The 21,231-nt window shown below is 43.6% G+C and overlaps 1 protein-coding gene across 21 annotated transcripts in view; it reads left to right on the forward strand.

The window, feature by feature from the left end:
* The window catches only part of C16H17orf67 (chromosome 16 C17orf67 homolog), an 89,717-nt gene that overhangs the window by 11,384 nt on the left and 57,102 nt on the right, over positions 1-21,231 (forward strand). For 20 of the 21 annotated variants that reach the window (XR_012425614.1, XR_012425616.1, XR_012425613.1 and 17 more), the window contains 2 exons: positions 6,051-6,305; positions 7,098-7,198. Coding sequence is in view for 14 of the 21 variants with exons in the window: in XM_065531307.2 (XP_065387379.1) it covers positions 6,251-6,305; positions 7,098-7,198 (156 nt within the window). In the remaining 7 variants the exon portion in view is untranslated. The remainder of the gene's footprint in view (positions 1-6,050; positions 6,306-7,097; positions 7,199-21,231) is intronic. The other variant, XR_012425620.1, reaches the window with a different exon arrangement.

Genomic DNA, 21,231 nt, shown 5'->3' on the forward strand with positions numbered 1-21,231 from the left:
CACACTGCCTACACAATAGACTCTCAGTCACTTTTGAATGAATGTTCTGGCAGGACCCTATTATTAGATGCAATAGCACCCAGATTTGGACACACCAACCTTCCCACTAGAATCCCCTGTATCAGTTAGCTATTGTCAGAGTAATGCTATGTAACAAACCACTCCTATTCTCAGTGGCTTAAAATAACCGTCATTTATTCTCGGGGATCTGCGGGTGATGTGGCCCTGCTTCAGGCTGTGGTAGCTGGAAGTCAGCTGAACTAGGCTGGGCTGGGTTGAATGGGTATCTTTTAAGCTACAGATCTTCATAAACTTGCCTCCTTTCTTAGTTACTTTGCATGTAAGCTAATTCTGAGACTCAGCTTGAAGGGGCGGTAGCCAACCAGGAAGGTCTTTTTGTAGCAATGGCAGACATGCCAGAGGGCACACTTAACTGCACAAACCATTTCACACCCTTGTTAGTGTCATGTCTGCCACCATCCCACTGCCCAAAACGTCATTTGGTTGAGTCCAAAGTCAAGGCACGGGCTGCAAAGTCATGTGTCAGACAGCATAAATTTGGGGTGCTGGTGAAGAATGGATGCTAATAATTCAACCTTCCACAGCTGCCCAAACCTAACATATGCCTGCACAGTGTGCCTATAAATAAATGTTTACAGGGAAGCAAAGTGACGAGGTCTAACATATTTTCTGTGTCTATTTCATGAAGATCATCATTGCTGCTGCATAGAGAATGAATTGAAGGAACAGGGAGGGAAGCTGAGATGCCAGTTGGGAGCCTAGTGCTAGGTGAGAGATAACAGTGGCCTAGATGTGGGTGGTGACAATAGAGATGGCAGGATCTAGACCTATAAACACCACACACAGCTTATGGAGTTACTATCATTACTTTAAAGTTACTATCACTACTTTAAAAATACTGTAGTCTAGTTTACCAACTAGACTATAAATTCCATATTTTTACAATGTACATATAATTCTTTACAATGTATATGTGAGGTAGACAGTAAAAAAGATGAAAGCAACTATGGAAAGGACTGTTAGAATTTATTTAATTGACCCTGGGCCTAAAGGATGTGGACACATTGTAACTCTCTTGATGGGGACAGATTTGGCATTTTTCTATACTTAAAAAAATGTTCCTTTGGGAGGCCAAGGTGGTAGGATTACTTGAGCCCAGGAGTTCAAGACCAGCCTGGGCAACATAGGAAGACCCTGTTTCTACAAAAATCAATCAATCAATCAATCAATCAATCAAAATAATTAGCTGGGCATGGTAGTGCACACCTGTAGTTCCAGCTATTTGAGAAACTGAGGCAGGAAGATCTTTGGAACCCAGAAGGGTGAGGCTGCAGTGAGCTATGCTTGTGCCAGTGCCCTCTAGCCTGGGCGACAGAGTGAGATCCTCTCTCAAAAAACAAAAACAAAACAAAGTTCTCTTGTCTCTAAAGTTTCTTTAGTTCAGTGTGATGACATGTAGAACTCTAGAATGTTGGGTTTGCCATTTGTCAATGACCCTTAAATATCCATGTAATGGGACAGTTCCTTGCAAAAAAAAAAAAAAGGAAACTCACCCAAACAAAAAGTTGTGTTTGCATGTTGTGAATATGGGTGGTAGCATTCTTCCTTTACAGGCTTTTAAATGTTGTCAAGTAGGTAACACAGCAGGTCCTCAAATAACATTGTTTCCTTCAACGTTGTTTCATTACAATGTTGATGAGAAAAAAAATTAATTCCAGCCCCGGGCCTGACTGTGTGGAGTTTGATAAGTGGGTAAATATTAATAACTATCTTACTCGTTTTTATTAATCTTTCTTAAATACATGTATAGCCTTCAATGTTTGATATTAGAAATGTTTTTGGTCCTTATTTAGAAGTTTGGTGATGTTTTGTGACCAGAAGTATGCCGTAGGAACTCACCTCTTGTGCATATCAATTAGCTTATGGTAAAATTGGTTTATTCTGGACCATTTGGCTTAAAGTCGCAGTTTCCAAGAATTTATCAGCAATGATGTTGTGAGGATTTACGGTACCGCTTTCCTAGGCCACAACATCTGATGAATGCCTTCAAGTAGTACATTAATTAAAATAAAAATAGGGAAATAGTTTTAGGTGCAGCAGCACCCTCTCTCTCCACCTCCAGTGATTCTCTGGAGCCGCTGGCAACTTGTTGAATAATTAACCTCGGTGGCCTTGAGCTCTTTCCCCGATCTTAGTTGTCCCTTGTTCCACTCTCTGCTCTGCCACCTTGTGGATTTATTGGGAATTGCGTCTTCTCCTGGGAGCCTTGCCGACTCACCTAGTAATCCCGCTGGGCTTTTCCTGAGCGGGGGATGGGGTTTAGAAGAGAAATCTCATCGCTGTAGTGACACTCAACAATAAGACACTTTGCTCTTTCAATCTTTCTATATTCTTCCCCCTCTCGCTTCTTTTGGGACAATATCCAGAGGCCAAGCTGAAGGGCATTTGATGGCCTTGCCAGTATCACACCTGAACGGCCCTCCCCACCTGAGACCTTGCGGCAGCCTCCCAGGGTGTGATACAGGCCCCGACTCTCCAGTCTCACCACCCCAGTCCACCAGAGGTTTCCTTATGCTTTAAAAATTATAAAAATAATACAAGCTTGCTTAGAGCTTAGCAATGAAGGAGACAGATTTTTAAAAAGTAAACAAATAAATGCAATATGTATACATTATGGTGAATGCTGTGAGATGGAGAGTAGTGGTGGTTGTGGGGGCAGAGAACTTTTTATTAAGAAGGCTGGTAAGGGCAGGCTTTCCTGAGTAGGAGAAATTTCAAATTGAAACCTGAAGGATGAGATGGATCCAGTTATTAAAAGAGAGAGAAAAAACACATGCAAAGCTCCTGAGGTGGGAGTGGGCTTGTTAAGCTGAAAGTGAGTGAGTTTGGCCAGATGGCAGTGAGCAGGAGGGGAGTGGTTGGAGTAAGGTTGGAAAGGGCATTAGGCACAAATAACACAGGGTCCTGTCGTGCTTGGTAGGGATTTTAATTTTATTCTGACTTTCATGGGAAGATGAGGAAAGATTCTTATGCAGGGAAGCGACGAGGTCTGACTGATACTTTCTATTTCATCCTTGCTGCTGCCTGGGGAATGGATTGAAGTGAACCGGGAGGGAAACTAGAATCCCATTTGGGAGCCTGATGCCAGAAGCTGGGTGAGGGAAACAGTGGCCTAGACTTCGGTGGTGGCAATAGAGACGGAAGGATCTAGACGCATGTTGTCTAATATGGTAGCACTAGCCACATGTGGCTACCGAGCACTTGAAATGTGTAAGTGTAAAATCTACACCAGATCTTGGAGGTTTAGTACAAAAAAAAAGGATATGAAATCTCTCATTGATAACTTGTTTATATTGATTATGTGTTAAAATAATAATATTTTGGATATTTCATCATGTTAAAATATAATATGAAAATATTTAACCTTTTTACTTAAAAAAAGTGGCTACTGAAAAAATTTAAATTGCACATGTTGTTTGCATCTGTGGCTCTCTATGTTTTTATTGGACAGTGCTGATATAGATAAAAGTTGCAAAATTTAAAAAAGTACTTTTTTTTTTGAGACAAGGTCTTGTTCTGTTGTCCAGACTTGAGTATAGTGGCATAATCATAGCTCACTGCAAGCTTGAACTTCTGGGCTCGAGTGATCCTCTGGCCTTGGAATCCCAAAGTGTTAAGATTATAGGTGTGAGCCACTATGCCTGGCCAAAAAAATACTTTTATTGTAAATTTACATTGGATACCTTAGAAATTTATAGCTAAGTATAGATTTTTTTTTCTGGTCCACAGAAGATATTTATTTGATATAATAAAAATAGTGTTCTATCCAACCACAAAGAGTAAAAGGAGTGAAAAATTTGAATATACACATACAAAACTCAAGCTGTTTAACGTGACAATTTTTTTTTTTTAAAATAATGCTCCTAGCTGTGTGTGTTGGATCATGTCTGTAATTCAAGCATTTTTGGAGGCCAAGGTAGGAGAATCGCTTGAGCTCAAGAGTTTGAGACCAGCCTGGGCAACATGGCAAAACTCATCTCTATGAACATATACAAAAATTAGCTGGGCATGGTGGCACATGCCTATAGTCCCAGCTACTAGTGAGGCTGAGGTAGGAAGATCTCTTGAGCCTGGAAGGTTGAAGTTCGTGCACTCCAGCCTAGGTGACAGAGGGAGACCCTGTCTCAAAAAAAAAAAGCTTCTAAAATTCCTTAGTTATTGAAAATTATGTGAAAACAGAAGGATGTTAATAGCAGCAGAGTGCATGAAATCAAATATCAAATTTTGAGCAAATGGATCAGGTGCAGTTCTTTCTTGCCTGTAATTCCAGCACTTTGGGAGACTGACGCAGGAGGATCACTTGAGCCTGTGAGTTTGAGACCGGCCTGGCTAACATAGTGAGCCTCCATCTCTGCAAAAAAGAAAAAACATCAGCTGGGCATAGAGATGCACACTTGTAGTCCCAGCTCCTCAGGAGGCTGAGATGTGAGATCGTGAGCTCAGGAGGTTGAGGCTGTAGTGGGCTGTGAATGGACCATCGCACTTCTGCCTGGGCAATAGAATGAGACCCTCTCTCAAAAAAAAAAAAAATTTTTTTTTTTTTTTTTTTTTTTTTTTTTTTTAGCAAATGAACATCTGAGACAACTTTGCTAACATTGCATTTTTTTTTTTTTTTGTTTACAATCTGCTTAAAATATCTTTATGCCAACTGTGTGGGTAGCACATTCAGGTTTAATATCAGTTACACATTAGCATAAATTTGGAGAAATACACATAGGGTATTGTTTTCTTTTGAGCTGGCAAAGTGACCACAGAAACATCAGATCATCTCTCTGAATACCGAATTTTATCCAAATAAATGTCACATGCCTTCCAGACATATTTTAATCACGTATTTAATTTCTTAGGCTGAGAGCAGTGTCTCATGCCTATAATTCCAGCACTTTGGGAGGCTGAGGCAGGAGGATCACTTGAGCCTAGGAGTTTGAAAACATCCTGGTCAACATAGTGAGACCCTGTCTCTACAAAATAAAAAAATAAAAAGTTGAGTGTCGTAGTGTGTGCCTGTAGTCCCACCTACTCGGGAGGCTGAGGTGGGAGGATCGCTTGAGTCTGGGAGTTAGAGGCTGCAGTGAACCTCTGCACTCCAGCCTGGAGTGAGACCCAAAGTGAGACCCCTATCCCAAAACCAAACCAAACCAAACCAAAGCAAATCAAAACAGGAAACTTTCTTCATGTGATATTTATAGATGATTTGAATTTGAAATGACTTCAGCTTCTTAAACTTTTGTTGTCTTTTTAAAAATACCCTTGAATCTGGCTAGTTCCAGTCTTATGACAGCATGTTGCGTGAAGCCCTGTAAAACATGAGGAGTTGTCCCTGAGGTTATAGGGCTTCTTAGGAAGAACACATGTTCTAGGTTTGAAGACAGAAGACTTAGGCTCTACCTTGGCATCCATAATGTGTGAACTTGAACTTGATTTAACATCTCTGAATCTCACTTTTCTTATTTGTAAAATGGAAATGGATGATGAACAGTACTAGCTGCCACGAAGGTCATAGCTTTCCCCTCATCCTTTATCACACCCCACAAGGTAGGTGCTCTTATCTCCTTTTGACAGGGTAGGAAACTGAAGTTCAGAAAGGGTAAGTCACTTACCTAAGGTTACATTGCTAGAAAAAATTGAAGCTAGGATTTGAACTCTGTTTTTCTGTCTCCAAAGTCAGCTGAAAATTGTTTTCCCCCACTCATCATGCCCCTTGCTAATTTCCTGCCTACCTCTGAGATTATTGGGAAGATCAAATTAGACTGGTGAATGGGCTTTGGAAAAATGTCATAAAAGATACAAATGTGTAATAGATCATGAATTCTCAATGAAATAGGAGTATAAACGGAAACTCCAGAGAAACACTCACAAACGTCTGTCTGGTGCTTATCTGTCTGTTTAAATGAAGTGAATATCACATGTTGCTTTTTCAATTTCAAACTCTGAAAGTCATATTACAGAGTAACAATTTCCTTCCTCAGGATAAAAATTTACAGGAATTCAGAGGAAAATATTTCAGTGGTCATTACTAAAACGCTCAGAGTCAGATACATTCAGCATCATACCGTAAGTCCCGTTAGTCAAAGCATAAACAAGTGCAGAACCTGGCGGGGCTTCCTTCAAGTTGGTTGAGTCCATCTGGGAGGATTCACTCAGCAAGAGGCAGAGGAACCAAGGCAGGATGAAGACATTGCCTGTGCTCGTGCTGTCTCTTACCTTACTGACTGTCTTCTCAGGTGAGCACTGACTCCAAAAACAGTCTATTTCTATGCTGACATGATAAATAATAGTCTATTTAACAGGTAATTTAAAAAATTTTAAATAATATATAGGGTATATAGATATTTCAATGCTTTTTCTTTTCTTTTTTTTTTCCATAAGAGCCGGCTTCCAGAATTTTTATCATTAAAGTTGCATTATATATTTTTAAAAAAATCTTGAAATGTATTTGAGCACTAATTCTCAAAAATGCTGATAAATCTTCAGCTTCTGATAGCTTATTTTAGAGTTTATATGAGATCACCAAAATTTGATATATTTTTATTATGATAATGTCTTTTAAAATTTGCAAGTAATTATCAAAGCACTTTTGTACTATCTCCTTTGAGGGGTTGTGATGATCAAGTTTAACATAGTCTTCTTATCACTGGGCATCTTCCAGTAATGACTTTAAACTTGATTTAGTGTATTGAGGATTAAAAAAACTTCCATGAAAGCAAGCCTAAGAGACACAGACCAGTGAACTGAAGATCCATTAAAATAATCCTCACTTTTAAAGAGATGGACCATTGCAATCAGTAAATATGTTTAGGTTGTGCAACTTTTGCTCTGAGTTAACTATGTTCGAAACAATTCAAAATTGCTTCCTGAGCCCTCTGGAATGCTGTGTCCTTTGGGACAGGTCCCCGGGAAAGAACTTTCGTGTTTTAACCAAAATTGAACTTGCAAATCTTTTGCCTTGGACTGCTGAGATGGCTCATGAACTCCTGAACCTGAGCGTCCTTAAGGCACCTTCCCGACTTTTCCAGAGACCTCCCCGATTTTGATGGAGAAGCAGGCCAAAGAGCTCCTAAGATCTCGGCGACAGGATAGACCAAGCAAACCTGGATTCCCTGACGAGCCAATGCGGGTAAGTACTTGGCTCTGGCGGTTTTAAAGAAAATGTGATCATTTGAATGCGATTCATTATGAAACTAGGTGTTGGTCCCAGCATGGGCTGCTAATTGGGGGTTCGGTTAGAGTTTCAGGTATAAGATACATGCAATCTCAATCTTTTACCTATGCATTTTCTCCTCTGGAGGTGCCAGCCTGACTCACCTGTTGTGAACAGGGTAACTTAAAATAGAAATAATGGGGCCAACGGTGGGAGTTCCAGAATCTGGAGAGAGCTGCTGAATGTCACCCCTGTCCTGCTTGCTGGAGAGCTGTTCCCTTTAGCCAATGCTAAGCCCATCTCCTGCCTCTTCCCTTAGGCCCTGGGGCAGGCTGGACCAGCATCCTTGGTCAATGATGGTCTGTCCAGGCAGGGAGAATCTCTGCCCCAGCTGCCCGAGGAGTTCTGCTCTGATCTCATCTCTCTGATTTTGGTCTCTGGCCTTACTTCTGCCCTGTGGGGTCATGATATCCACCTGCCTAGTCTTTCTGAACCAGGCTTTCTGTGAGTAGATGTTACTAGACCCTGCTAGCTGGCCCCGGACCCAATTCAGGCCTGGCTTGTTTCCTCCTGTTGCTAAAATGATAGTGACTTTGGTGGCTAAAATGCCACGCAATGAAGGGAAGTAGCAGTGACCCAGCAAAGTTAGAATGTCTGGGAAGCCATGTCTGTCAGGCTGGTCTCCCATCCTGGCCCCTTCATCTGGGCACGATGCTTATCCTGTCTTCCCTGAATCTCCATATTGAGGCTCAGAAAGAGCTGCAGTAGCATTTGCCTTCATTCGCTGCAAAATCTCATGCATAATTTGATTATTTTGTTTAAAGGTTCTTATTAAGATATAGTATTGCACAGTGATGAAGAGTGCTGACTCTGGGGTCAGATAGGGTTTGAATCTCCCTGTTTTCTAACTGGGTAAGTTTGGGGAAGTTTCTTCACATTTTTGTAGCTCAGTACTCTCATCTATAAAATGGGGATAATAAATACAATTGCTGATATTACTATAATATTATTATAAATAATAATGTAAAATAATTATTTTATGATGGTAAAACAAAGTACTTCTTAGGAAAGCACTTAGAAAGTGCTCAGCAAATGGTAAGTACTCCTCTGAGTATTAAGTACCAGGTACCTGCTAGGTTCTGGGGCTGTAGGTTTCTGCTCAAAGTCTGTGGTGGAGACAGAAGTAAGCAAATGGCTGCTATGCAGTATGATTTAACAACAGATGACTTCAGGCTGTTAGGGATAGATGTGGCTTTTAATTTTTTTTTTTTTGGAGAATAAGAGGTAGCTCAGAATATTTAAGTGCAAGGTTGGAGGGGACTGGGAGGTGGGCAGGGCAAGATCGAGACAGGTTTGAGTACCTTGAGTTTTATCTTGTGTCTAGTAGAGAACAACTGAAGGATTTTTCAAGTGGGGGGAGTACAGGTCTGGGTGTTAGAGAGTTTGAGACAATGAGAGAAGAGGCCCATGATTAAAGTCTGGGGTCACCAACACTCAGAGGTGGGCAGGGGAAGAGGAACCCTGAAAGGGCTGAGAAGGAATGCAGAGAGATAGAGAAGCCAAGAGAGTGGGGGTGGCAGACCAAGGTGGGGGAGGCATAGGAGGAGGGGGTGGGGTGAAGGGGGGGCAGCATGTGCACAACTGTGATGGGGAGGAGGATGCCTGGAGGGAGGGATCCTGTCGGGGAGCTCTGGCTGGCCCCCTGTGCTTTGGCAAGATGCCTGGAGCAGCCATTCTGCAGCTCTTCCTCAGGGACCTGGCAGGGGCTGGGGGAGCTGGTTGAAGGGTCCTCAAAGCAGTGGCTCCTGCTCAAGGTGCTCGAGAGGCAGCTCTAATGACTCCCACATCTGCCCCCTGACATTTTCTGTGCCAACATCTGCACCTGGCTCTTTTGAACTCTGTCTGTGGAATAACAGTCTTTGTCCTAACTGAGGCATTGTAGGTGTGGGTGAACAGGTGGGTTTGAAATGTTGCAGCCCAGCTCCCTGCCCCCCACCCTTCCTGCACCCTGTCCATATGCCAGCCTACATGACAGGCTAGACTCTGGCCCTAAAACCCTATTTTGCGTGGTCCTTCCCCTGCTCAAAAACTTCTGAAAGCTCCTTCTCTGTTTGCCTTTTCCCACTTGTGGTCGTCACTTCCCTTAATCCTTGACAGCCCTCTGCTTGCTTCCAACTTTGCAATTTTACTGAATATCTGGCTTTTTCTGGTTTGTTTTGCTCATCTTTTATGGGCTTGACCACCACCTGCTCCTCTTAACTGCCTTGAACCTATCTGATTAGTTTCCATGTAACTCCTTCTTGCCTCAGAACTTGTTGCTGAGCCACCATCCCGTCCTCCATGTCCCTCCCAGACACTTGATCCAATATTTAGAATCCTCAGGCACTCAGTCCAGTGTGGAAAAGTGGTCATAGGTTTTACAGTTGAAATGTGAAACAAACATGCAGTCAATTATTGGGTGGCTAGTCTATACTAGTAGTTCTCATCCATGGGTAATTATGCCTCCTCATCCCCAGGGACATTTGACAATATCTGAAGACATTTTTGGTTGTTACACCTGTGTGGAGCATTGCTTTTGGCACCCAGTGGGTCCAGGCCAAGGATGCTGCTAAACACTGTACACAGGGCACAGGGCAGCCTCCACAACCCGGAATTATCTGGCCCAAAATGTCAATAGTGCCAAAGGAGAGGAACCAAGTCTACACACTGCCAAGTAAACTTTTTCTTGTTTACTCTCTGTCACGCTGTGTGTGTCTCTCTCTGTCTTTCTCTATAATTGCACTCACTTGAACACACACAGAACTGGCTGAATCAACAAATAGTTTCTGGTATCATATTTTTTCTAGAAATGTGTTTCTTAACTTTGGTTACATTCTGGAACCACCTGGGGAATTTAAATCCTGATGCCTGGGTCCCACTCCCAGAGGGGTGGCCTGGGGTGAGACCTAGGTATGGGGGATGGGGCCAAAGCCCCAGTGATGCCAACCTGCAGTTGAGACTGAGAACCACTGGGCTAGGCCATCTGGGAGAAATCGGCCACGTGTGTACCAGTTCCTGTGGTCTAGTTGGGAACATAAAAGCATTTAGAAAGCTGTTAAATGTTGAAGTGAGCGGTATGGAGAGTATCTTAGTTGTTTAGACAAAAAGAGAGATGAGAGGGTCAAGTGGTGGGCGCTGATCAAGATGTGCACTTAATTAGATTTTATATTGACTGTGCCCTACTAAGCACCGGGGACTGAGGATGCAAGATAAACCAGACATTCTTCCTTATGCAAGGTGCCCACTGTGTGGAGGTGGAGCCAGAGTGCTCCAGCCTGATTTGGGCTCACTAACAAGGTTATGTGGTACAATGAACTGTGGCTCTGCAAGCAGAGAGTCTCGAGCTCTAACTGGAAGGAAAGGGGAGGCTGGGAAGGCTTCCCAGAGGAGGTGACCCCCAGCTGTGGCTTGAAGGATGACTAGGAGTTCTCAGGCAGTGCAGGGGGTAGGGATGAGGCGGGAAGAACATTCCACCCAGTGCACTTCCAGGCCATGTTCTGCCGCTAACTAGTTGTGGACTTTGGGTAAGTCACTCCCTCTTTTGGAAGCCTAGTTTTTTCATCTGTAAAATGCAGAGTTTGGCTGGAATCTGGCCTAGATTCCAGAATGTCTAATTTCAGGTCTCATATTGTAGGGCTCTGGATAGAACCTTGGGGCTGACACAGGTTTCTTGGTGCCAGTCTGCAATGTGGCAGAAGAGCCAGAGGCAGCAGGATACCAACCCGAGTGAGGAGTCAGGCAGTTTATTTTGAGGCCCCTGGAGGGGTGTCCCTAGAAACCACAGGCCTCTCACCTCATGCTGGCCCTGCTGCCGGGAGTATTCCACATCCTCGACTTACTTATTTGACCCACTCATGCCTCTTGGGTCTCCTTGTTGACTTCTTCTTTTATGGATTTACTGAAAGCAAAATTAATAATGCCAGTCACTGGCACGTAAAAAGAGGTAATTTACTGCATTTAACTGTGACTGTAAAAATGATCCTGGCCCTGCACTCCCAGTTGGAGCATAAGAGGCAGTGGCCTCAGGTTTGTCCTTGGGTGGTGAGGAGCCGAAGAGGCTGGACCTCTGGCCAGGGGAGGTCAGAGGCTGGCACTAGAGCTGCTGTACGGGCCCACATCTTTGTAGCCTGGGAAGGAGGGAGTTCAGAGGCTCAGGCCTTTGCCTCCTAGGAGCCAGCCCTTCTGGCTCTTTGCCTTTTGCCAAGACCTCCTCACCCTCCCTGTTTCTGAGTGTAGGCCAAGAACAGCTGCGCACAGATGTCCCTTGCTCGGGAAGAGGGTGGGATGGATGCACCATGCTGTGAATTTGGCTGCCAGTATTGTGTCTGTGTATGTGCGTGTGAATGTGTGTGAGAGGTGTGTGTGAGGGATGTGTGAGGGGTGTGTATATGTGTGAGGGGTGTGTGTGAGGGGTTTGTGCGTGTGAGGGGTTTGTGTGTGTGAGGGGTGTGTGTGTGAGGGTGTGCGTATTCAAATATGAGAATTGTATGAGGGGTATATGTGTCAGGAGTATGTGAAGGTGTGGGAGGGTGCATGAGGGGTGTGGGAGAGGGATGCATGTGTGTGAGGATGTATGTGAGGGGTGCGGCGGTGTGTGTGAGGGTGTGTGTGAGGGTGTGTGTGAGGGGTGTGTGCAAGGAGTGTGTGTGAGGTAGGAGTGTGTGGGGGTGTGTGTGAGGGGTCTGTGCAAGGAGTGTGAGGTTGTGTGTGAGAAGTGTGAGGGGTGTGTGAAGGATGTGTGTGTAAGGGTGTATGAGGGATGTCTGAGGGGTGTGTGTGAGGGGTCTGTGCAAGGAGTGTGTGTGAGGGTATGAGTGAGGAGTATGTGTGAGGGATGTGTGAAGGTGTGTGTGAGGGTGTGTGTAAGGGGTGTGTGTGAGGGGTCTGAGAGGTGTGTGAGGGTGCAGGTGTGTGTGAGAGTATATGTGTAAGGGGTGTGTGAGTGTGTGAAGGTGTATGTGTAAGGAGTGTGTGAGTGTGTGAGGGATCTGTGTGTGAGGTGTGTGTGTGTAGAAGGGTGTGTGTGAGGGTGTATGTGTGAGGGTGTGTATGTGGGGTGTGTGTGAGGGGTCTGTGTGTGAGGGGTGTATGTGAGTGCATGTAGAGGGGTATGTGAGGGTGTATGTGTGAGGAGTGTGTGAATGTGTGTAAGGGGTGTGTGAGGGGTGTGTGTGAGGGGTCTGTGGGTGAGAGTGTGTATAAGGGGTGTGTGTGTGAGGTTGTGTGTGAGGAGTGTGTGTGAGGGATCTGTGGATGAGGGTGTGTATGAGGAGTGTGTGTGAGATTGTGTGTGAGGGGTGTGTGTGAGGCTGTGTATGTGTGAGGGTGTGTGTGAGGGGTGTGTGTGAGGGTGTATGTGTGAGGCGTGTGTGAGGGTTTGTGTTTGTGTATTTTGAAAAGGCCTTGCTGAGTATTTTTTCAGAAGGTCTGAGTTCCAGCCCCCTCTTCTCTCACCTTGACTTGAGGACCTCGGTTGTGTGGAGTGATGGCAGATGGCATCACCAGGTGTTGTTGTGAGGCTGGGTTGGAAGGTCCTTGGATGCCACAGCAGAGTTGGGTTTCTGTACACGGTGGGGGAACTGTGCAGGGATTTCAAGCAGGGGAATGATGTGATTAGATCTTGTTTCCAGGGGCCCTTTAGAAGTTCAGGATGCAGCCTCTTAAATGCTTGCCTTTAGATGCTGTCATACCTGGGAAATAGGAAGTGACGTTTTGGATGCACTATTGCACCTTCTTGCCATGGTACCCAGCAGACAAACAAGTGGACTTTGGCAAATGAGTAGAGTTTGTGATCATTGGAGAATGCATGTGCCCTTGAGAACAGACCCACACACCCTCACACACAACCCTCCACACTCTAAATTACCAGGAGATGACTGGTCAGGTTATTTTATTTTGCTTCTCCGTGTTAAGGGACTGTGCAAAAGAAAACACTTTCAGAGAGGGAAGAGGCCACTGATGAGGGTAAACAAATGGTGCTTTAGGGGAGGTGTTAAGAATTCAAAATGAAAACAAGTATGAAGATTTGCAGAAGTCTCTCCCCATGAAGATCTACTGAGCCATGTTTATAAACTTAACACTTGGCTTAAATATTGTCAGAGGTTGGCTTCTGTGGATTTATAGGCATTTTGGAAACAGGTTGAGACAAGCTGTGCCCGTGCACACAAAGGGCTAGACTGTTTGACATAGATCCTGCTGATTCACTGCAACAAGCTGTTCTTTTCCGACTTGGTGGTGGGAAGGACAAAGTGCTTTTGAGAAGATTGCTGGGTAACCCTGTAGTGTAGGGAGGGCCAGTATTCAATTCAGAGGAGCACAGACACCTGTGGGAACCCTAGATGGACGAAGACAAGGCCCAGAGGGGATGGAGAGGGAGATCAGAGGGAGACAGATGGCTCTGGGTAAGAGAGAAGGAGGGATTTTGAGTGTATGGAGGCAGCAAATAGGGGTAGCGTATGAAGTAGAAGGTGGGAAGGTAGAACCCAAGGAGGGCAAACCACTGAAATTCCCAGCAGCAGGAATAACTGATACATTTATTTTATGGTAACTCTCAACACTGAGTTTAAAGTTGATTTCTGCTCTGTGATGTTATTACCCACTGCTACCCCCAAACCTTAGGACAAGTCCGCTACATACAGAAACTTTGTGTTAGTAGTTCCTTGAGGGAATGGTGGATGGCAGGGGGTTATTGTATGGGTGGTGGGGGCTGACGAGAGCAAGGGACTGCCTAGAATGTGGAAGTTGCAGGGGTAGAGAAATTGGTTAGGAGAATAATTCAGAATAAACTTGACCCCACATTTTCAGAGATTTTGGAGAGTAGGGTTCTAGACTTCACAGGAATGGGATGAACACTCTCCGAAGGCTGGAACTAATTTGCTTGGGGACATCGCTTTTGGAGGCACGTAGGTTTCAGCTGAATTGACTTGCTACTATTTATTTATTTATTTTTGAGACAGGATCTCACTGTGTTGCCCAGGCTGGAGTGCAGTGGTGCAATCATGGCTCACTGCAGTCTCGGCCTCCTGGGCTCAAGCGATTCTCTTGACTTTCTACTTTAGACAAAGTGGCCCGATCATGTTAGAGAGCTCATGGTATAATGAAGGCTCAAGATCCTGACAGAGAAAAAACATCTGCTTGGGGAGAAATTAATGAAGATCAGGCTGTGCAAAAAGAAGGGCTAGGTTTGGGTTTAGAGGGAAGAAGGTGGAAAAATATTCTGAGCTTTCCTTGAAGGTTTCCTTAGTGATGAATGTGCTTATGTTGATTTTCAGGATTGTAGTCTAAACTCTTGCTGTTCAAAATATGATCCCCAGCTGGGCTGCACGGGCCTTATCTGGGATCCCGTCAGACATGCAGACCCAGGCTCCTCTCCACACTTCCTGAAGGCAAATCTGTGCCTTGCTAACCCCCAGGTGATCCCTGTTCACCCTGGAGAACTGCAAAGGTGGTCCATCTCTGCTCCTGGCATCCTGGGACTGGGAACAAGTGCATGTTAGTTTTTGACACAATTGATCTCTCTTTCTTCCTTTTGGGCATTCTGCTCACTTGGTTTCTACTTTCCCAGCATGCCTCGCCCAAGCTTCTCATTCCACTTGGTGGCTCCTGCTGCTAGGTTTCCTTTACTGGATTCTTGGCCTCTGACAGTTGTTTAAATGTCAGGGGGTCCCAGGGCTTTGCCCTCCATGTGGCTTTAAAGCTCACCTCCCTGCTGATGGTGCACACTTCTATCTCTAGCCTGACTTCTTCCCGGTCATTTACATGACTGTCCATTCCATACCACTGTTTGTACTGGAATATTTAACAAGCATTTCAGATCTAACAGCCCCAAACAAAATTCCCTGTTTTACCCTCATAATGACTGCTGCCTTAGCGTTCCACATGGGGCTAATGGGACCACCTCCAAATCCAGAACCTGACTACTTCTCACCCTCCACCGCCACCTCCACCACAATTATTTGTAGAGTGGACTAAGCAATAATCTTGTCATGGTCTCCCTACTTCCTGTCTTGCTCTCAATGGAGCAGTCAGAGTTATTTCTTAAAGTGTAAACAAGATCATGACCCTCTCCTGCACAAAACCTGCCAATGACTTCCTGTCTTACTCTGAATAAAATTCACAGTCCTGGTCAGGTGGGGTGGCATGCACCTGTAGTTCCAGCTACTCAGGAGAGGCTGAGGTGGGAGATCGATTGAGCCCAGGAGTTCAAGGCTGAAGTGAGCTATGATTGCTGCACTCCAACCTGGGTAACAGAGTAAAATTCTGCCTTCCTGGGACTCACACCCAAAACAATACTATATGATGCAATATTTATATAGGTACATCGATATGCATGTAAATTTCTAAAAGAAGGTCTAGAGAGGTAATCAGTTGACTTTTAACTGTATCATCTCATTTAGGAGACTAGGATTAAAGGTAGTGATTTGATGTTTGAATTGTATACTAGAGTAATTACTTGTATAATTAAAAATATTTAAAACTTTCACATATACTGTTGAAAAATTGGAAGCCAAGAAAGAGTCAAAAGAATGAAAGAAAATCAATTGTAGGCCGGGTGTGGTGGCTCACGCCTGTAAACCTAGCACTTTGGGAGGCCGAGGCAGCCAGATCACGAGGTCAGGAGATTGAGACCATCCCAGCTAACACAGTGAAACCCCGTCTCTACTAAAAATACAAAAAACTAGCTGGGCGTGGTGGTGGGTACCTGTAGTCCCAGCTACTTGGGATGCCTCAGCAGGCAGGAGAATGGTGTGAACCCGGGAGGTGGAGCTTGCAGTGAACCGAGATTGCGCCACTGCACTCCAGCCTGGGCGACAGAGCAAGACTCCCTCTCAAAAAAAAAAAAAAAAAAAAAAGGAAAATCAACTGTAGTCCTGCCCCTTCTCCCCAAAGACAGGCATGTAAAAACTGTGTTTCCTTTTAGTCTTCGTATATATTTTTTAAAAAGTATCTACAATTTTCTGTCCTGTTTTTTCCCTTAATATTAACATACACATGTCCTCGTACTATTATAAGCTATTTGTAACCATAATGTTACTGAATTATCCTCTTTTGTTAGATAGTTGGATCATTTCCAATATTTTTCTGTTATAAACAACACTCAGGACGTTTTTGTGCATAAAGTACTTCTAATATTTTAAAGTATTTTCTATGGGTATATTCCCAGAAAATGAATTACTAGGTCCAAGAATCAGAGTATTTAAAAAACTTTTAGTATATATTACTGAATTATTTTCCAAAAGACTTTAAACAATTCATGTTATGTTTAGTATTCAATGTAACTGTCTTCTGAGACAGTATTCTAGTAGAGGTTTTAAGGTAAAGATATGATGGGAACATGATTATTGTATCTTGAATTGGAGACCAGTGGGCTGTTGCTGGGGCAGGAGGAGTGGGTGCAGGCAGGGAGGAGTAGGGATAAAAAATAACCTGTAGGGTTTTGTATAGGCAACTTAGTGCCATTCATTGGCATTGGAAATCCATGACTAGAAACAATGTATGTGGGATGATGGTGTGTTGCAAGTTCTCCTCCCATGGCATCTGCTTTTGTAGTTGTATCTTCTGCTCTTGTTTACCTGGTTAACTCTTATTCATCCCCAGAAACTCACCTTAAATGATGTCGTTTTTGAGAGCCTTCTTGGTGCCTCCCCCTAGTAAATCAGAACATCCCACTAGCATAGCACTTGCAGCACAAGGTTGCTATTTTTGACTCTTTAGTGTCTCTCTACTAGACTGTTCTAAATTACTTGAGGAGATGGACTAGTTGTTTCACTTCTGGGTCCCCACCACCAAGCACAGTACAGTATTGGCATTTACTAAATGATTGTTACTTCTTTCCATTCCCTTCTTTGCTTCTCTCCAGGGTAGAAATTTTGTGGGATATAGCTCTGCTGTAAAACCCAAAGGTTATTCCAAAAAAAATTTTCTATTGCCTCACTTAGACTCATTAAATTTCTCTTAATCTACTCAAATTTTAGGGAAGAGGTTGTTTGCCAATTGCTCGATTGACCTGTGGAAATTCTTTAAAAAGATGACATTCAAGCTTAAATTATTTCTTTTGTGATTATATTTGTAAGTGCTTGTGAAACCTGGGAATACACTTTCCTAGGAAGTATTCCATTTTGGCCTGTGATCCTTTAAGGAATGTTCTTGTTTGGCAAGCATAAATCATATTAGCTTTATTATAAGTAGACTTTGTAAAATATACTTTCATGTTTAGCTCTTTGACAAATGTGTGTAGTAACTCCATTACCCTTTTGTTCCCCATTACCTCAAAGGCCAGTTTGGAGTGACTGAGGTGTAAATTGCCCACAGCACTGTTCTGCCTTCCTTCAGGGCTGAGCCTTCAGTGTTCCAGTGCAGTTAAGTTCTGAGCCACCATTCTATCTATGGGATTACCTTGCTTGTACTAATGAGCAAAATAATTTTTCCAAATGCTGATGGATCTTTAATTCTGCAAAAATGTCACGGGAAGGATTTTGCCTTCTTGGAAAAAGGCCCTGCCTCGATAGAATAACTGTCCACTTTATGATTCTCAGCATAGGTCAAGTTCTGGCGAGTATTAAAGAATGTTTTATTTACAAACGTATAAAAGAATGTTTTATTTTTATTTTCTTTTTTTTTTTTTTTTTTTTTTGAGACGGAGTCTCGCTCTGTCGCCCAGGCTGGAGTGCAGTGGCCGGATCTCCGCTCACTGCAAGCTCCGCCTCCCGGGTTTACGCCATTCTCCCGCCTCAGCCTCCCGAGTAGCTGGGACTACAGGCGCCCGCCACCTCGCCCGGCTAGTTTTTTGTACTTCTTTTTAGTAGAGACGGGGTTTCACCGTGTTAGCCAGGATGGTCTCGATCTCCTGACCTCGTGATCCGCCCGTCTCGGCCTCCCAAAGTGCTGGGATTACAGGCGTGAGCCACCGCGCCCGGCCTTATTTTTATTTTCATACTGTGAGTGTGTGGTGGGGAAGGATACAATGACTGCTAATAGAATTGGGTACCACTGCCTGGATTCCTGCTAAGGCGCCAGTCATTTTACCTACCACTGCCTTGGCACATCAGTGAAAATGCCAATACAGCAAGAAGACAAGTTCGTTATCACACCAGTCCAGAGCCATAATAAAGGACTACTTTTAATTTCTGTTCTAGTTACTGAGAAATATTTAAATCATTACAGTTGGCATGTGACATGGAACACAGATATTGGTTTTGTTTTGCTTTAATTTATACCCCCCCCCCCCCACTTGGAGAAAGGAATCTGAAGAAATTAAAACTTATTTTCCATATACCTCTTCTTCCTTGCTCCAGGAACATTTGAGATTATCACTAATGTCGGGTCATTTCTAACTCAGCCAGTGCAATTGTTGAATTTGTGGTTTTCAGGAGATTTGCAATTTGCCTTTTGATTTGACTAATGATTGCTTTTTAGGCGTTTGTGGCATATTCATTTTCCTAACATTTTAAGTAAATTGTGAAATGTCATGGAAACCAGTGCTGATTTCTTTCTTGTTCTCAATGTGTGTCTGTTTTGGTTGTTTTTCTTCAGTGATTATTTCAGTTGGTGTTTAGGAGTGTGAAATATATATTACTTTTTGATGCTTTTAATGTACATTTGACCTAGGCTGTTATAATGAGCAGATTGACACAGATGTCAAGACATTTCCAAGGAGGATTTAGCAAGATTATGGGGAAAGAACAGTTATTTTATTTATTCATTTGCTCCTTTATACATCTTTCCAGTGAGCTTTGTTGTGGTCCTACTGTGTGCTAAGCACTAAGTCATAGACCAGATATACTTTGGTCACTGCCATAAAAAAACTGGTTGGATATTTGACTGAGAGGGACAGAGATTAAATGAGTAAAGATGCAAATGAGTATATAATTATAAAAGGTGCTGTGTATCAGTAGTGACATTCGTTAATATCACCAGTGATCTCATTATAAATGTCTTTAAGTATTGGGAAGTTGCCAGCCTCCTGTAGCAGATGCAAGTTTTCAAAAATCCTGTTTCCTCTGGGAAGCTCAATTTAATAAATACTGTAAATTGTTTTCCTTGAGGTGACAGGCTTACTTCATTCATTGTCAAGATGTCTGCCCAATGTGCACATAAAACATGCATAGCCAGTTCAGCACCAGCAATTGCACATGTGCTTTTCCTTGTGAAAATCATTGCACTTTGTCATACAGCAGAAGTACTGCCTGCATATGCCCATTTGGGTTGCTGTATACTGTTTCACCAGGGCATTCTTCAGGGCAACTGGCATTTTAAGAATGTTTTATTTTTATTTTCATACTGTGAGTGTGTGGTGGGGAAGGATACGATGACTGCTAATAGAATTGGGTACCACTGCCTGGATTCCTGCTAATGTGCCAGTCATTTTACCTACCACTGCCTTGGCACATCAGTGAAAATGCCAATACAGCAAGAAGACAAATAATGTCTGAGTGTTATTCTAAAAATTATTTGGCCTTATGGGCCTTATGGGCCCATATGGGCCCTTATGGGCTCCCTGAGGGGAGCACAGATCACGCTTTGAAGAATGATGCTGTAGTCTTTTCTTCAACAAGCCTTTACGGAAAGTTTCCTGTGTACCAGTTCCTGGGAAAGATGCTCTCCTTCACAACCTTGGTGTGTACTCAGATCTTTGTTATCTAATAGTAACCAAAGTTAACAGCTAGCATTTAATGCGTTCCTACTACATTCCAGGAATGGTGTGCCAAGCCGCTGGAGTATTGGGGTCCCAGCAGGAGATGGGGTACCTGAAGAGTGTTTAATAAAGAGACTTTTTACAAAGGCGTGGGCAGGATTAAGGTTAACCAACAAGAAATGATAAAGGATCAGGGTTAACAGTCTCTAGACCATGAAGGAGTAAGGGAGGCAGATGGTTCCCGGAGCTGGAGAGGACAGCCTCCTAGGAGCTGTGGCCTTCAGGAGAGGGATGCAGCCAATTGCTGGGGTGAACTGTGGAAATTCTTTAAAAAGATGACATTCAAGCTTAAATGATTTCTTTTGTGATTGTATTTATGCTTGGTGTGGCTGTGACTCCTTGGGGAGGAACTAGGGGATTGAATACTCTGACCTCTCCCTCCTCCTACCCTCTAATCTGTTCTGGTACCTCCCACTGATGAAACCCAACCAGAAGCCACAGGCCAAGGGAGTCTATGCCGACAATTAATCTGGGTCCCACAGCCAGGTGAAAAGGGGGAGAGAATGGACCTAGAGGGACAAATGCAGGCTACTTATTTGACACAAAACTTTATTTGCACCATTTCATTTAATATCTAACCCAAGGAAGCAAGTTAACTACCTTAAGGAAGCAAGTGCTAGTGCAGTCCCCGTCTTGCAGATGAACAAATTGAGGCTGGAGAGGTAAAGCAATAATGACAGAGTCCAGGTTTGAAGGAGACTGAGACTCTTAGCCTCTATTCCTCCCTGTCTGGCCAACAGGCCAGCAAGAAGCAGGCAGCAGGGGTTCCTTCAGTGTGCTGCTTCCACAGAATAGTTGAACAAGTAAAGTTATGTGCTGGGAACTTGTTGTTCCTTATTTATAAGACTGCACACGGCCTTCCTGTTCCTCCCAATTACTATTCTTCTGGCCAAAGACTCCCTGGATAGGGAAGGAGCTCAGCCCCAAATCTGCAAACATGTTCAGAAAGCAGCCAGGGAATCATTGTTGGATCCTACAAGGAGCCCTCTCACCATCTGCCTTCTACCCCAGCTGACCCAGACTCCCTGCCAGAACACTGAGTGTATTTTGATGAGTTAAATGAAAACAACAACCATAACCAAAACAAATCCAAACTGCATGGGTCCTGGGGGAAAGAAAAAAAATCAGAAAAGTTGGACACTTCATAATTCCTTCCTTTGCACATCTTTTTTTTTTTTCTTTTTAAATGACTACATTTGATATAGAATGCAGAGTTCCTAGAGGGTGTTCTAAAAACTTAAAAACTTAGAGTTCTAAAGTGGACCCTTCGTTAAAG

This window comes from Macaca fascicularis, chromosome 16, assembly GCF_037993035.2.
Source record: "Macaca fascicularis isolate 582-1 chromosome 16, T2T-MFA8v1.1".
NCBI lineage: Eukaryota > Metazoa > Chordata > Mammalia > Primates > Cercopithecidae > Macaca > Macaca fascicularis.